Source organism: Dermacentor albipictus, chromosome 1 (genome assembly GCF_038994185.2).
Source record: "Dermacentor albipictus isolate Rhodes 1998 colony chromosome 1, USDA_Dalb.pri_finalv2, whole genome shotgun sequence".
NCBI lineage: Eukaryota > Metazoa > Arthropoda > Arachnida > Ixodida > Ixodidae > Dermacentor > Dermacentor albipictus.
In genome coordinates this window covers 273,585,273-273,602,620 of record NC_091821.1, presented here as the reverse complement: position 1 = coordinate 273,602,620, position 17,348 = coordinate 273,585,273, and the positions used below count along the sequence as shown (strand labels likewise).

The window sequence follows — 17,348 nt, the reverse complement described above, 5'->3', positions numbered from 1 at the left end:
AGCGCTAGACAGTCGAGATTTTTCGGGCCATGGAGGCGCTGTTAAGAATGGCGAGCTGCTAAGCAAGATTGCCACCCGATTACGACAAGGGGGGCAAGACGCGCATTCCGCACCCTCTCCGTCACTGCAGCTAGGAGGCGTTCGAAGAAGCGGCCTTTGTGCTGAAAACCGCTTCCTTCCTCCAGCCCCATCGACATTATGACGGGACGAGTTCGGTGTGTGAACAATGGTTTCAGAGTTCCCCAACGTGGACCTGATTTGACACGCATGGACAAGCTGCCGCGGGAACGACGTATTTTGGTGCTTCTCACGCTTCGGCGTGACGCAAAACAACGAGCTACCCTCGATCGGCACCGATACTTCCCGGAACGGCACCCCTCCAACTCCGTCGTTTGGGCATCGGAATGTGTGTGCCTTTGTGTCTGTAAACTGATCTGCAGAGCAGCGGCGAGTTGGTGATGAGTAAACGAACAGTCGCCGCGTCGTATGACCGGCGGATAGAGTGTATAAAAACTGTGGTTGTGCGAATGCTGAGGACACTTCTCTTGAGCAGTCATGTTAGACTGATTCACTTCTCTCATGCAGTCATGTTGGACTGATACTCTTTTTCTCAAGCAGTCATGTTAGACTGATTTAATTTCTGTAAATAAACCCTTTTCCTCGTTCTCGATGAGAAACAGTTCTTCACTTCATCAACGATCTCAGCGTAAATAAGTTGGACGACGGCATGGGCCAGCTACCTTCGAATTCATGCCGTACTCCAATCTTGGCAAAGGACCACGGACGATGGGATTGAGCCCCCAATCCTGACAGAGCCCAAAGCTCTCGTGGCCTGCAGGACCTTGACTAAAGTTGATTTCCTTCCTTCCATGCGCCAAGAGCCCAGACAGTTCATTGTCTTTTTCGCGGCGGCTCGTCTCTTGAGCATCTTTTTATTGTATTGCAATAATGTTTTAATTACCTCTCTGAAATCGTGACTGAAATTTACTTCTGTCAGCGTTAGGTTTGTGGTTTTCTCGCGTTATCTTTGCAGATTCGCTGCGCGTCTTCAGCATCAAACTCACCTGTGCGAAGCTAACGTGCTGCTTTCGTTGCTTGAATATTCTTTGCATTCTACCTTTGTTGCCCTGGGAACATGGTGTTTTCTGTCCTAAAAGCTTAGTTTGAAAGTTTGCCCAGCGGCGTAAATGTAGTTGTTGGTGGTAGTACGTGGAACGCAGACGATGTGCGCTGGTGTGGTCACAGAACCGCTTCATTTCTTTAAAAGAAGAGCGCTGTCGCGTAAATTGGCTGCTTGTTGGCGAATGCAACTACGGCTAGCTAACAAAAAAGCGGTGTACAGGTGATCTTTCTTGATTTCCCGGGCAGTTGGCGAGGTGGGACTGCAGCGTTTAAAAGGCGCCGCCTCTCCTTGTCTTCTTGCAGGGACCTCAGCCATAACAAACTTGCTGCGCTGGGGGAGAAGATGCTCCGAGCTTCCACGCTACTAAAAAACCTGTAAGTATTGCTGCCCACTAATCGGCGTCTACTGGCAATGAAAGACGGCGAACATGGAGATAAGTGAACAGTTTCCCGTAACACCATTGCAGCAAACTATTTCCAGGGGCAGTTCTCAACGCGTAAAAACCTGGGGCGCCATAGGAGATCGTTGTTCGAAACACACGTTCAGCTTGCGTTCAGTTTCGCCTCACGCGATTGGCCGCGCCAAGTCGTCATGTGCCGCGGGTGCGGCTGACGACTCGGCGCCACGTATATACGCTCAGGCTGTTCCGCTCGGAGTACACCGGGGCTTACTTGCGTGCACGAATCGCGCGCCCCTTTGTGCATGGCTGCGTCTGTAGTGCAAGTTCTTCCCTATCAGATAATCAACATTATCTGCTTTTTAATTCGCACTGTCATAGCACTTTTCTTTTTCGCGTCCAACCGATGGCACGTCGCCCGTCATCAAACAGTCCGGCATCGATTTATGTCCCTCGGTAGTATATCTCGGCCTATGCAGGCTGACGGCATAGCTGACTATCGTTTACCCGCTGTGGTGGCTTAGTGGCTTTGACGTTGCGCACCTAAACCTGAGGTCAGGGGCTCGATTCCCGGCCTCGGCGGCCGTACTTTGATGGGGCTAAATGCAAGAACGCTCGTGTCCGGTGCATTGGGCGCACGTTAAAGACCCCCTGCAGGGGTCAAAATTTTTACGGAATCCCCTACTACGGCGTGCGTGAAAATCAGGTGGTGGTTTTGGAATGTAGTACCCTAGAATTGATTCGCGTATGCTAGCTATATGTAGGGAAATGGAATGGCTGATTCGTTTCTGCGCTGATTGACCCGGCCCGAGCTAACAAGTGGCCTCAGTTCGGCCTCTTGTTATTATTGTAGCGTGCTTTAGTCTCGAGTACGCAAAGTGTGTTAAAATTGCGCCTGTCAGTCACCTTACATTTGCAGGGCCTGTAAAATTTAACTGCTCGAGTTTCGTAGCCAGGTTAAAGAGTTAATTTGCCCATTCTTGCCGACGAGCACGCTGCTCGTTTACACGGTGCTCTGGCCGGACTCTTCGTTGGGGTCACACCGGCTGCGTTTCTGTAATGCGTCGTTCTGCCAAGGTGTGCGGCATTGTTAGTACTTTGACGAGACGGGTACGCTGGTGACATAATTTCCTCTTATTGCTCTCTTGCCCGAACCTTACTGCTTCAGTTATTTTTACTCTCGTTTTATTAAGCAGGAACTACTGAGCACTTGACGCATATCGGCAGACGTACTGACATTCCGGCGTCAGAGCAGTATTGCAACGGACATTGTGACTGCCCTTGCCTAGAATCCCCTCTCGAATATACTTGCAGGCCAAGGTGCTGTTTGCTTGCACACCAGAAATTGGTACCAGTCGCGCCTAGCACAATGTAGCATTGCAGGTTTTTCAGGGTCAAGTATTTCGCTACGCAATGCCGCAGGCACCAGGACTATGACACTCGGTTAAGAGGCGGGCATTGATTGCAGTGCCTCACAGGAAGTTACACGAAAGCAACTTTGCCGGCGTTTTCAATTTTCAAAATCTCTTCGGTAACGGCCGTGAAAGCTTGGAACCTTATACTCCACGTCTTGCTCGATAACAGGTTGATGTTTTGCAAAATTGTCGGCAAGCTGATACCACGGCGTCAACGTGCTTTTATTTCGTTATATTAAGGTTCGCACTAGATTTCGCTTTCTTGCGCTAAATTAAATAAGAATTAAAGTATGAAGTCGAGCGCTTTTTTTTTTCGACAAATTTGGTCGCAGGCGGCTCTCACGGTGTTTTCGACGCTTCAGAACATCTACGTAGGAAGCTGAATTAACAGACTGACCTCCAGGTACAAATGCGCGGTGCGCTATTCCGTGGAAATAAAAAAACCACAATCACCATGACTAATTCTTGCTTTGTTCTGACGCGCTTTTTTTTTGTCCTTGGCTCATCTTCCATTTTCCACTCCTTGCCCTGGGAATTCAGTTCTTTGTCGTGTTCGTAAATCCGAGCTTCGCTGCCGGTGACAACCTTTTGCAAGAATTCAACGCTGTCGTCTTCAGCTTGCCAGTCAATTCTTTTTGTGGCGACTTTTGCTCAGGAGCCTGCAGTTTCGGCGCACTAGCTTTTTTTAATTTACAAATTTTCAATTAAGATACCGTGAATGGACGACTTTCCGAAACCAAGTGATTCTGATATAGTTCTGACAGCCATTCGGTGGTCACTGAGCACAACCGAACATGCAAGATCGATGTTTTCATTTTCGCACTAGGTAGGCCGTCAAGGGCGGCTTCCACGAGCATTTAATAACAAAAAATAATCATGATTTTTATGCCGTATTGTTAAACACCTCCTATAAGGCTCCAGCTTCATCCTAGGCCGGGAGTGCCCCAACTTCACCCAGCTGTCGGCGGCCAACGCACAGCCCAGCATCAACGCACAGGTGGCGCATGGCGCGCTCTCTTCTGGCCCGCCTGCTAGTGCGCGCTCACAGTGGACGCGCTTGAATGCCGCGTTTTAAGTGTGCCGCTTGCCTGCACGTACTCGGCCGCTTACTGCGGTGCCCAGCAGAACGGCTAGAATGTGCTGTAATGCAACCGTGGTGGCGTCTGACGCGGTCAAGGCGAAACCGTGGGCTACGGATGAAACAAGGCGTGGCCCCATTGTTTTGCCGTCATGATGATAGAGGCACTGTAATTTAGTTGCAGCACGTGCCCAGCATGGGGAGTGGCTGGGATTTCTTCCCTACGAACAAGTCTAGCGTAAGAGAAGTTTTCAGCCAATCCTCGTGCTGGCCGTCACATTAGAGAGCTTCAAAATAGGGGACCCAATAGTTTGGGGCCCCAAAGAGCTTTGCGGGTGTTAGCGTTGGGGCACGCAGGAGTGGAGAGTTTTAGAATAGGGTTTTAGGTTTGCGAATAGCGTCTTGCGCTGGCAGTGCCACTACGGCGTTAAAGGAAAGCTATTAGAAATAATTAAACAAAATATACCATTTTATGATAGGAATAGTAATTTTGACTTTTGAATTTTGACGTTTAATTACAATTTAGAGGTTATTCTGTAAGCAGCAAACAATTAGTTGCGCTTAGTTTTGAGCAAACTACCTTTACGTGCCTTTACCAGCCAAGCTTAGCCGTGTTAGGCCCGCGAGCCACAAAATCCACAATCGAATTCGGAACCAGCGGCGTCTAATGAATCAGTCTTCATAACACGCGCTAGTTGAGAGAAAGCGATAACCACAGTCACTTCATCTAGCTTGCGAACTTCACGCGTTACCACGAATCGAACCCAGTTTAGTGCTAGGTTAGAGCTGTCGCTTCGATGGGTGCCGCCATGTTTGTTTACGCAAAGCTTTTGGGGCCGCTATTTGGGCTCCTGCTAAATCGGTGAAATAGCGTTCCCAACGCAAAACCCAAACGCAGTTTGCGTCTCGCGCATGCGCAGTGGCTTCGACGCTATTTCTCTGGGGCCCCAAAACGTTTGGGGCCCCTATTCTAAAACTCTCTATTAGCGAAGGCGGCCGCCAGTGCGAATGAGGAGCCCCGTAAATTCATAAAGCTGTCTGCCATTGCCTTCGCTAATAATAGGCCCAGAGTCAGGATTGCCTGAAATTTACTCTTACGAACAATTCTAGCATAAAAGGTTTTTGTGAACACCGGCCATGATTTTTATTGCGGGAGCTTGTGCATTAGCAATTCGGTTCCCTTGCTTTGTTCTTTCCTATAGAAAAAAAAAAAGGTGTGCTTCTGCAGGGTTGCAATGAGGGCTTGCTGGTAACGCACTTAGAATAGGTTTACGGCAGTGCGATTAAAAAACAGGACAAAAAAAGACGCACACAGGGACACACACACGGCACTGTCTTTTGTCCTGTCTTTTAATCGCGCTGCCGTAAACCTATTGAACGTGCTCTACAGCTTACGTTGAAACCTCGGCGACCACATTCACTTGGTCGTCGCCACTGTAGAATGGCGATGCTCTAAGCGTGTACGCACGTGCTCATTATGACGGCAGCGCAAAGGGAGAAAGAAAGGCACAGGACAGCACCTGTGCTGTGTCCCCTTTGCGCTGCCGTCACCATGAACTCTAACCAACTCGCCCTTAGTGTACACCCTATCGCACGCACCATGTACTCTCCCTTTTGCACTGCTCTAACTTGATCCCTTGTTTGCATGCAAAATCCACCAAGTTACCGGCGCTGTTTCAGCTAAGTAGAAGAACCTGCTTTGCGTATTTTCTGTTCAAAGTAAGGTTCGTTACAGCGCAACACAAGACATGCACAAAAGAAGGTATATAAAGCGCCGTGTCGTCATTTTGTACCTTCGTTTGTCCTTTACCTGTGTTGCGCTGTAACGAACGTTACCATGAATTCCAACCAACTGGCCCAACCTGCCGTCTTGATGCAGTATATTTCTGACCAAATCGATAATACTGGATCATGCTACAAATTCGCATGAGAAGCGGGACCTGACTTCCGATTGCCTCCTGGCATATATGCAGCTCGACGCCGTCAGCTCTGAAATTACCATTTTTCTCATATTGCCTTTGGCTCGAAAAGTGCATAAGTGTGTGCTTATGGCATTGCGTATTCGAAAGCTTGGCTTATTTCGTCTGGCTCACTATATAGACCTTTTCATCGGGCGAGGTGGAACGGGCGCGCGGCGAGTCCTTCCTCCACCCTGGCTCGTTTGAATCTGTTGCCGTCGCGTGCAGCGGAACGATTTGGAGATGTTTTAGCTCGGTTTCCGTGAAATTCGCGTGACCTGAGTTCGTACAAAGTCGAAGAACCACTGTGTAGCCTTTCGAAACCGCGGTAACTACAGTATTCAGAAATTTTTCGTGGCTGCGCAAACAAGCCGCGTGCATTATCTGCGGCAGTGTGTGTGCGTGTTTGAACTATTTTGCCTGTATCGGTTTTTCACTCTACCAAGAGAACCGGCGCCTGTGAATTTCAATCGTAAACTGGAAAATCTTCCATGTGGTCGCTTGGGGTGGGAACTAAAGCATGAGTGCTCCTGTACGGCCAACCCAGTGCAACCTCGAAACATTTAAGCGCTACACTCTAAAAAAAGTTTACACCCTTTGGGTTGTACTTTGTCCTCAAGCAACAATCGTCATCTGTCTTTCCCGCATTTCCTTTCTTTAACGCTGCGAGCTCGGTGCTTCCTAGCCACGAACGGCTTGGGCGTTATCAGCTTGACACAGCATTCTCGGCGGGAAAGTAGCGAGCGCCGAGTTTTCAAGAGAGGAAACGCAAGCAAGGTAGATGACGATTATTGTAAGCCCCAAATGGTGTAAACTTTTTTTAGAGCGTAATCGTTATAAAGCATTTGCGTCAGCCACCTGCACAGTTGTTGCAGACTTCGTCTAGTAGACTTGAAACCACTATGCTTAGTCTATGTTAGCCTCCTGTATAAGGCCGATGGCGATGCTCAACACCGCGATCACTGCGGTTGGATCACTGCATGATACATACGTACAGGCGTTGTGCTTCGGGATTCTCTTATTGCCCTGTAAATCAGTAATATTCAGAGTGGAATGCCTAAAAAGAGTGCGACGGTTATATGTGAAGGCACAATTTCCGTAAAACGGGTAAGTGCGTCATAGACGATGAGACGAACAAGACCGAAAAGAAATCGATTTTCATGCACTTCTTCGAAAAAAAAAAAAACAGAGAAACGCTCACTGGCCAACGCCGCAACAAGACCTCGCATGGTCATGCCGCATGCTAGGACCATTCCCTAAAAAGCACAAACAGATCTATAACGCCGCATGTACCACCGCTTCGGACGCTTGCACCGTGCGCAGCCGGTCGCTCGACCATTAGACAAGTGTAATTCATACTGTACGGTATGCTGTTGTTAGTAACCCAAGTCTTTTATTTCTCTGTGGAAATCTCATCCAACAAATTGAGGTAGATCTACAAATAACAATTTGAACTCTTGTCAAAGTAAACAGCACAACTTATTCCGCAGAAGAACGGTACCTACGCTGTTAGGATCCTCTTGTGTTTCGCAACTACTCATTGCTGGTAAACTACAGCTTAGAATTAGTGAGAAAGCTGCGGCCAAGACACATTTGTGAAACTAATATTTGGAAATGCATAACTAATCTCCGAGGTTGACTGTAGGCTCATACACGCATGCACACATCGCGCTGGGTGCTCCGTCCACCTCAGCTCCAGCAGAAACTCCGGCCATGCTGACTTAAATCGCCTCAGTATGCCTCACAGAACCGTCTTCCCGTTTAGAAAACGCGACGTCATAATATATAGACCGCGCGAGCGCGAAAACAACTACCAGAAACTGCCGCTGGGCGTATGTATAATGTGGTATATAATACGAACCGCTCACCCAAGACAGCATGTCGACTGCCCATAGATGGCGCCACTGCCTACGCAATATGGCGGCGCCCATGAAAAAAGAAAGGTGTTATGGAGACAGCGAATTGTGTGCGCCTGTTTGGGTTCTGTACACTGACGGAAAGTGTGGTAGTCAAATATTTCGCTCAGCTGAAGCATGTAATTGCTGTGTGTTGCAAAACCATCTTGACTTGCATCAGAAGAAGAGAGAAAACGCGGAGAGAAAGTTCGCGCGACGCTTGTAGCCGCACGTTCACTGGGCCCGTATACAGGCGGAAAGAACGAGCTGCCGTAAACAGGGTTTCGTTGATGTGGGCAGGTTTTTCTGACGTCAATACTGAAACAATCCGAATGGCGGCAGCCGTTAGCTTTAATATTTTTCGCCTCCAGAGCAGTCACAAATAGAGTAGCCTAGGGAGATCGACCCATCTCTAACCAAGCAGCTAAGGCTCGCCGCATTTTGCGGTTGGAGCTACATCGCAGTATGGATATTTGTCGATGTATGCTGCTGTTATGGCCTTTCTGTTAAGAATAAGTGAGGCGTTTGTTCCCGGACCTATTTATTTTGAGTAAGGCGTATTCTAAGTGTGACAGCGCAGCATACCCGTGCATGCACAGTGCACGAGACTGTATACACAGGATTGATCACGTGGGACAGCGCCCTTTCTTGGAGCTGCGATAGACCGTGCGCTGTCTGACTGCCGAAGCCCGGCCTAGGCGTAGAGCATTTTCGCTGTTTCGTACGCGGAGCACTTAAAAAAAAATTCGTGCTAAACTGCTGTACGCCTATATTATACGGGGTGATCATTTTTTGTTTTCTGGTATACGGAATACTCCAGGATGACACCAGTTTCGATATATTATTTCCCAAAGTGTGGGACAAAATACAAGGGTGCTCCAATTGCTTTTGTGGTTCAGGGTGTCAAGTAGCATTCTGTTAAAAAAGTGAACGAAAGAATAGTGTATTTTTTACGTCGAGTTTGATAACGCATATCTCGAAACTGGTGTCATTTTGGAAATTAATTTCAAGTGGATACGCCTTGCAAACTCACCAGCTACAATTCATAAATTGCAATATGTGCCATAAAGTAATTGATTAGGAAGTAATTTGGGAATTTTTAAAGTAGTTGAATATGTGCTCCGATTTCTCGTTCGAGTGATATCCACCTTTCCGAGTAATCTAGCTCAATGACTATAATTATGTTTTCTGCAACAGGCGAATTTTAGAACTTCTGTAAAACTTAAAAGATGATCACCGCGTTTCAGCTAACTTTAGCGAGAGTTAAAAATATGCCGATGCATTCTAAGACGACGCGACCAAATGCATGTTGCTCACTTTTGTAGGTAGTGTGCCACGCAATATTTTGTATTTTGCTTAATTAGGTAATTATTCAAAATTAATTAACCACCTTCTGAAGCAGCGAAGCTAGGGAAAAATTCCAATTAGAAAGTTGCAGAGTGGTGTGCAAAACGTCCGAATAAGCAGTATTAGTGTTTCTCAGCTTACTGCGGATGCAATAAGCTGAAATTGGGTGCGCGAGTACTGCTTCTAGACACTTCAGAGCACACTAACGTAACTGCGCGATATACCATCTTTTCGTTTTCAGTTACTTAGCCACATTTATTTCTTTCATATTCATGGCCTGCGTTTGTGATGCACGAGCTTTTGTTTTTTTCTTCTTTCCTTACGTCGCCCTGTTCTTATTCTACGCTTCTTCTCAGCCAGGTGGACGGCAACGAGATTTCCTGTATCGACGACGCAGCCCTGCGTGGCCTGAGAAATATGGAAATCCTGTAAGTAACCAATCGCTTTTTCACGAGAGCTTTGTCCGTGCGCTTAATGCTCTGGCCGTGCTGGTATTCCGTACTTGTAAAAGTACAGCGCGACGCAGAAAGCAAGATTGACATTGTGTCCCTCATGTGTTGCGTTCCTGGATGGCCTCCGACTACATTTACGTTCAATTGTCCATGCGCGCATCGCGCCACATCGACAACATTTCCACACAACTTTACTGGCATGCAACTTATGGATCACTCTGAGTCAGTCGACTTTTAACACACGTGGCGTATCAATTACAAAAAAAAATTTGCCGTGTAACGAATGTGGTGATGCCATGTTAGCGTCAGCTTGTTCGGAAATAAATACAGAGGACTTTCAAAGTTGGAAGTATGAAGTTACAGATAATCTTGCTTGAGCGGTCGCGCTAGTGGCACGCTTTCGCATTGGCGCTGGATTTTCCTCCAGTGATCATTGCATGAAATTGATTGATCGGAGCCGCAACGTGCACGTTGGTGTCGGTTAGCGCTCACTTCTGCTCCAAGGAAGGTGTCACTCAATCCTCTGTTCGACAGATAGTTGAGTGACACAGTTGTTTCTTAGGCCGCGAGTCTGTGGCGATGCCTTTTCCGATGCTATTTTTTGTCGCGCATTAAAGAAATTACAGAATTTATTACGCATCACTGATTTTTTTTAGTGGCATTCAGAAAAACAACACGGAACCTATCGCGATGGGTAAATGTCTTTAGATTCCAGTGTTCGCACGTTCGCACAGTGTTAGCAACTTGTATACGTGCTTATTGTGTGATTAACGTTGCCACTAAACTTGACCACATTTGGTTGCGCAATTCTGACGCTATCTTCAATGCTTGCGACAGTGACTATGGGAGATGGTGTACGCACTAAAGTAACATACCCAATTTTAAGTTTCGCACGCCTCTCGGCTTGGCGACTGACTGGCATCTGCCGCAACATCTGTTCGGGTAGCGTAACGGCGACATTGTTCTGTGGAACGTCGTCGCTTTGCCATTTCATCTGCACTGTGGACCTGCGTCCTCTTTGTAGCCACCTGAAACTACTGCTGCGAAAGCTCCTGTAACTTCTCCAAGCGTGGCGAACTTTTGCGATTTGAAACATGTGTGCGCCCTTGAATTTGGGACGTTTGGTGTACTTCACCGCTACGAGTCGCTTGAATATTTAGGTCAACTTGTCCAATAGTCATTGCATACCTTCAGTATCTCGCGTCAGAATACTCATTTCTTCATTTCAGTTATTTTATTCCGTTAGTTCGCCGCTTATCCCTATGTGTTGCTGCCACTGCATTTTGCAGATATTTTGCATTTAGGTGGCAAGCTTTTATTTCAGTAAGAGTTACAGGCGATATTTTGTTATTAGCTTCAAAATTCACTTCTAATCGCAGGATTTTTATACGGAGAGGATGCGAGTACCGTTCCTAGTACAAAATACTGAAAGTTTTACTGTAGACAGTACCTGTTTACAGTGTGCGTGTGTGTGTGTGTGTGTGTGTGTGTGTGTGTGTGTGTGTGTGTGTGTGTGTGTGTGTGTGTGTGTGTGTGTGTGTGTGTGTGTGTGTGTGTGTGTGTGTGTGTGTGTGTGTTCGATGATCCTAGCGGTGATTGTCAATTTATCCTAAACTCTATTTTTCTGGGTGTCTTGACCTTTTATAGAAGAAAGTAGCGCGTTCAGCTTATTCGCCTTTCTTATTTATGCATACATGGCTTTGTTCAGTTTGACGAGACCTAGTTACACATCTTGAGTTCTACACTCTTTGAGCTCTGTGATGGTCGATGAGTGTCATTGCACGCTTTCATAATCTGCTATATGGAGGATCTGCATTTTTCTAGTTAAGGTTGAAAAAAAAAGATCTTAATAGTTTCGATTTATTTATGTGTTTGGCCATGGTTGTTGCTTTAGTTTTTGAAACCGGCTTAGTTTGAACCTTTCAGCGGATGAAAGTTTTTGAAGTAAATGAATCCAGCTCGGTAGAAGTTTCCTCTCCAGCTGCTTGCTCTTCTTGTCCACCTTCCAGAAGGTATTTTGCATAGCAGGTCCACACATTTCACGTGTTCTCGGGAGACGAAGATCAGATGAGGCACATGCTGCTTCACTGCAGAGTGAAGAGAACGTCTGCGAGTTTGCGCGAGATGAAGCCATATATATTTGATACGTAATAAGAGTAATCCTAATGGTTACGTCACTGAAGTGATTTTTGAGCGAGTGAATTAAGACGTATTTTTATATATGTAATGTTTCTAAGGACATCTCTATTAAAGAGCTTAAATGGGCACATAACCTTTAATGTTTAATTTTTTGCCTACTCTTTTAAACAACCAGCATTATTTTCTGTAATGCTGCTGCTGTTAAGTTTTGATATTCTGCTGAAAAGTTTCGCCAAGTTTTCACAAATATTGTGTCGTGCATAAAAGTAAAGTATTTCCGTTTTAATGTTAATTTCAACAGCTTTATTTTTTATTTTTCAAACGTATGGTTTTGGCATTGTAAGCTTATCGCATACGAACATTTCCTGTTGCACCTGTGAAAGTGCAACTATCTGGTACAGACCCCGTCAGCTTCTGGCTTTTAGTCTGTGCCCCAGCATTTTTGAGGATGCTGTAATGTACCGTAATATTGAAATAAAATGAATGAATGAATGAATGAACTTAAAGCGTCAAACACAAATCCGTTTTCGGAATAAAGCCAGTCTGTGAGGGTGTGCTCTATAACTTATGTCAGTGAAGTAATTTGAGCTCATCAAAAACCGTTCCTCTTCAGATAATTGTTAAAGACGTTGTACATTGAGTGAGGTGGCCCCTTAGCGACCGCCGCCGATAGATGGCACTAGTGGTCGACTTACAGGAAAAACATCGATTCACAGTGGAGGAAAAGAACCAGGAAGCTTACCCACAAGTATGCGGCCTGTAGCGTGAGCAACACAGCAACAAAGAACGTCAAGCGGAAAGTTAAAGCGGCTGAAATAATCTCATGGGTGGCGGCAATGGAAAAGAAACCTGCCATGAATAACTACTTATATATATATATATATATATATATATATATATATATATATATATATATATATATATATATATATATATATATATATACACATATACACATACATACATACATACATGCATACATGCATACTTATGAATACTACTTCGGAGAAAAAAAAACTAACTCAGGAAAGAAGCAATTTATGATAACTCAAAGGGAAGCTCATTACTTTTCGAAGCGAGATCAGGATGTCTCAGAACACACACCTATAAAGCGAGATATAAGAAGGAAGAAGAAACATGTGCTTGCTGCGGTAAAGCTAGGGAAACGATGGAGCACGTTTTATTAGAATGTGAACATATCTGCCCAGCGATCGATTTAGGCACCACTGGCCTCCTTGAAGCCCTTGGGTTCAGCGAGAGCAGGGGGAAAGTAAACACGTCCCCAATAGTGATTAGTAAGAGGTGATAGGAATATTGATAGAAGAAAAGCAGGGAAACGACAAAAAACTGAGACGTACAAAACCAAAATTCACCATAGGGGGTCAGAAAATTTGGTTATGAGAATTCATCGTGTCTTTCTTTCCCTTTGTTTCTTTTTTTTTCTTTTTTAACCTTGGTAGGACATGAGGCAATATATTAGCAAGAGCTCGGTGGTGCAACCCACCGCCCCCAAAGGGGACGCTCATAACATCCATCCATTCATCCATCCATCCATCCATCCATCCGCAATCTTGGACATCTTGGCCCGTGTTCACAAAAAGCTTGCTTCGTGGGAGAAAATTTTAGCGAATCCTCATGCAGGAGTATCATTAGTGAAAACGACTGACCAGTGGCAAAGAGCACTTACGAATGAAAATTAAGCTTTGTGGATTCGGCAGCAACAAGTGTTATCGCTTAAAAAAAATATAACCATGCCGTGTGGTTTGAAGACGTATTTCAGACGAATGTGATCATGTGTCCTCACTCGACATAAAAACACTGGAAACCGAGATGGACATTCCGAAACACAAGATCACCTGGCCACTCGGTGTTGCTGTGTGATTACGGTGCAGAGAGCGATTTTTACCTCCGACGGGCGGAGCCATGTCCCCGTCGTGCACGGTACGCGCTCGTCTACGCTTGTGCTGCGGCAGTATGCACCCTGACACAGCGCACTACATTCTTCCTCTACATTTCACAGTGTTCATAACCAGGCACTCTTTGTAAAAGCCCACTCCCGACGCAATACATTAGTGGAGGATCATGTTAGGAATAGGCGAATATCCCCCCACGAAGATATAGTGGGACGGCGAGCTCCGTGCAACAAGCGTGAAAGACCGCATGATTTGACGCAAACCACGCACCACATGACGTCACGTGCGACACATGCATCCCTGCCTCGGGCCTTTCGGTGCTGTCCATCTGCGAGCGCGCTCACTGCCGTGGCCCATTTCCGGCCGGCCAAACAAGTTCTGCCGCGCGGCGGGCGCGAGCTCTTCGCTTCGGTCACGATTGGCAGTCCAAGTGGACGTGTGGTGGAGTTTCGCAAGAGCCGAAATCACTGACCGGTTCTCCGAAGCTTTCCGCCGGAGGGTGTCTCGGAATACACCGCGCCGATGAGCAGGGGGGGTCGTTAGGTCCCATTAAGCTCGTCCCGAAAGAAATGGCGCTCGTAACGACGTAGTTGCGCGCAGCGTTGCTCTCGGCCCAGAGGTGTGTGCTCGTGGGGCCAAGAGCTGTACGGGGGTGCAAAAGACTACTCGCGCGCCGTTTCGTGCGCTCACATAGCGCAGCGTGGACGACTTTCGTCGCCCGGGTGCCGCTGTCAGGGCGCGTACCTGGTTCTTCCGTTACGAATAGCAGACGGCACGCGCAGCCGCGCTGGGGCTACACGATCGGCTGCACGAAACTCGCACTCGTGAGGCGCTGCTGTTTTGAGATTAAGATGGAAAGGGAGATTACGTGATGACAGGGTGATGACCATTACCGGCGTCACCACTTAGGCGCCGTAACCTGACCGCTTTGGTGGCAGCTTCGCCTCGCGCCGCGGTCACGCCTCTGTGCGAAAAGGGTCGCCCACAGCGGGTGCCGGGAACGCAGCTTGTTCGCGCGAGTCGTGCCTTTCGCGATCGTGATTGTAGTGCATCCCGTTCGCTGTGTTTGGCGAAGAACGCGCCGTCCACAGATTCCTCTCTTATCTGTTTATGAAGGGCCTTTCCCTTCAAGTGTTGCTTTATGTTTGGATTTTGGCGTCTTATACTTTCTTCCTGCGGTCGCAGTCTGCGGAGGCTTTTATGCTTGCTTCTTTGTTCGAAGCAAGCTGCAGGTCATTGGCGTTATGCACGAATTGCGAGCACAGTGTGCTCGCCGTGCTCATCGACCGCTTCGTGTCGTCATCTGTCACGACGTGGCAGCTCCGCAACCATAGCGACTTCTGTACGGAAGACGTAGTGGCGTCCAAGTTCCAGCGGCAGCGAAGTCGCTGGTTTAGAAGTTTACGTCTTGCGTCATGCCCACCACGCACTCCAGAGCGGCAACAATGCATGGGCACCAGTGCTGTCGGGGCTTTTGTTTGTTGGCGCAGCCGGTGGGCAGTTCCAATCACTACGTAGGGGTCGGAGTTCAAGAAAGCGCGATTCAAATACGCCCGGAAGTCGGTGCACAAATACGCTCCAAAACCATTCGCAAAAGGCATCAGACCAAAAGAAGGCACGATGGTATCACAAATGTGTACAATTAGGCCAAGCTTAATTGCGAGAAACTAACACAGTGACAGAACGGACGATGGATATATGTGCAGTAATACGCCGGTGGTTCTGTCGACAAAGTAAATGAAGCTGGTGGCGGAGCGGCTGGGGTGGGGGTCACGTGGTATTATCAAGAACGTTTCGAGACTGGTTCTGCTTTGGAGAAAGTAATGTGAATTCAAACACTGTCACCTTTGAAATATAGTCCCCTTGCGCAGGAATACAGCGCTCACAGCGTTGATGCCATATCGTGAATATGTCTTGGACGTCTCCTTTCCGGAAGGAGTCGAGCACCCTTGTGCGATTCGAGCTTGGTTTAAGCAATGGGTCAAAATGGCGACTACGGCGCCTTTGTGATGCAAGCGCGGAAGCATGCCAGGATATATTCTACTTATATCCTTAACAAGGTTGATAGCTGGGCTAGTTGGTACGGGTGCATTGATATAAACTGCGCTGTCATTCTGTCCCGTCTTGTTGCGCAATTTGCACCAGTGCAATCTACGTGTTGCGGCGAACCGAGCTGTTGTTCGCCGGGTCGTGTCAGAACAGCGTAGCAAACTCAACGACGACACTTTTCACCGAGCCTACGCGGCATGCAAATTTCCTAAGCGCGTCCAGCTGCGCGTTCGCTCGCACGTCCTCCCAAAAACGATGGTGGCGGGAACCCAATGCGCGCACAGGGCTGATGGCATGATGGAAGAGGCCTATGAAGAGGCATGCGTGATATATATACCCATCGTTAAAAGGGAAACAATGTACGACTTGCAGCTTTATTTGATGAAACTTGCAGTCCCATACATTAGAACAGTAGCGACCGAACAAGAATATAACACGATTGTCAGGACATTAATATGCAGAGTACTCAAGCATTGGAGTCCGTACTAATATGGTTAAATAGTCTCAGACGCTTATGGAATGGCGCGTCCTCTGAATTACGTGTGAGATGCACAGGAACACACCGAATACGCGAAATGAACCCACGGAACAAATAACTAGCTGTTACAAACGACCCTGAATTAAAGAAAGCAGTAGTCCAGAATGTCGCCTTCAGTTCTCGTTAGGATAGTGAAGTGACGGCTGTATAGGTATGCACTCAATACGTGAATTTGGTTCACGTGTTTCCTAACGATCCAGTTATTTTTCTATTTTTTTCGCCACTTGTCATCGACCCGGTTAACCCCGCCGCACCAACGTTATTCCGGGCTTCGAACACTCCGAGCTGCAGATGATAGCGTGGAAAATGAACTGGGCCTGCATTCACAGAAAAAAAGTTGCAACTGTGAATCGCATTGTCGGACACATTATTATAGCGAAGGCGACCAGGCAGGGGAAAACATCACTTGCGAGCGAAAAGCTTTGTAAGTTTGGCCCCTGCATCGCGTGCTACATAATATGGCCCCGTATTCGCAAAGCTTTTCGTTCGTAAGTGTTCTTTACCATTGGCCGGTCGCCTTCGCTATTGAAACGTCGAGCTTCAGGATCGGCTAGACTTTTGTCTTACAAATAATTATAGCGTAAGACCCTTTTTTTTTTTGGATACAGGCTCTGGCTATTGGGGGAAGTCGAGCTCAAAATCTACGCAAACTATAGAAACCAATAGCGGTGCTGCCGACGTAATGGCCTGTCGGATATAGAGTGGCGCTTCCAGGGCCGAATTCACAAAATTTTTTTGTTCGTAAGTGTTCTCCATTGGCTGTGCGCCCTCGCTAATATGACCATCATCACGATTGCCTGGCTTCTGCTCTTACGAACAGCTAAACGGTAACGTGTGTGTGTGTGTGTGTGTGTGTGTGTGTGTGTGTGTGTGTGTGTGTGTGTGTGTGTGTGTGTGTGTGTGTGTGTGTGTGTGTGTGTGTGTGTGTGTGTGTGTGTGTGTGTGTTTGTGTTTGTGAATACGAGCCCTGGGCCCTTTGTCTCTTACGCGGAACCGAATATTTCGGGCAACAATGCATGACAGCATTGACATTAACGACTTCAT

The 17,348-nt window shown here is 47.1% G+C and overlaps 1 protein-coding gene across 1 annotated transcript in view; it reads left to right on the top strand.

The window, feature by feature from the left end:
* sli (slit guidance ligand) overlaps nt 1-17,348 on the top strand; it is a 379,301-nt gene that overhangs the window by 219,497 nt on the left and 142,456 nt on the right. Inside the window, exons 5-6 of the mRNA XM_065440604.1 lie at nt 1,426-1,497; nt 9,570-9,641. Of these exons, the coding sequence (XP_065296676.1) occupies nt 1,426-1,497; nt 9,570-9,641 (144 nt within the window). The remainder of the gene's footprint in view (nt 1-1,425; nt 1,498-9,569; nt 9,642-17,348) is intronic.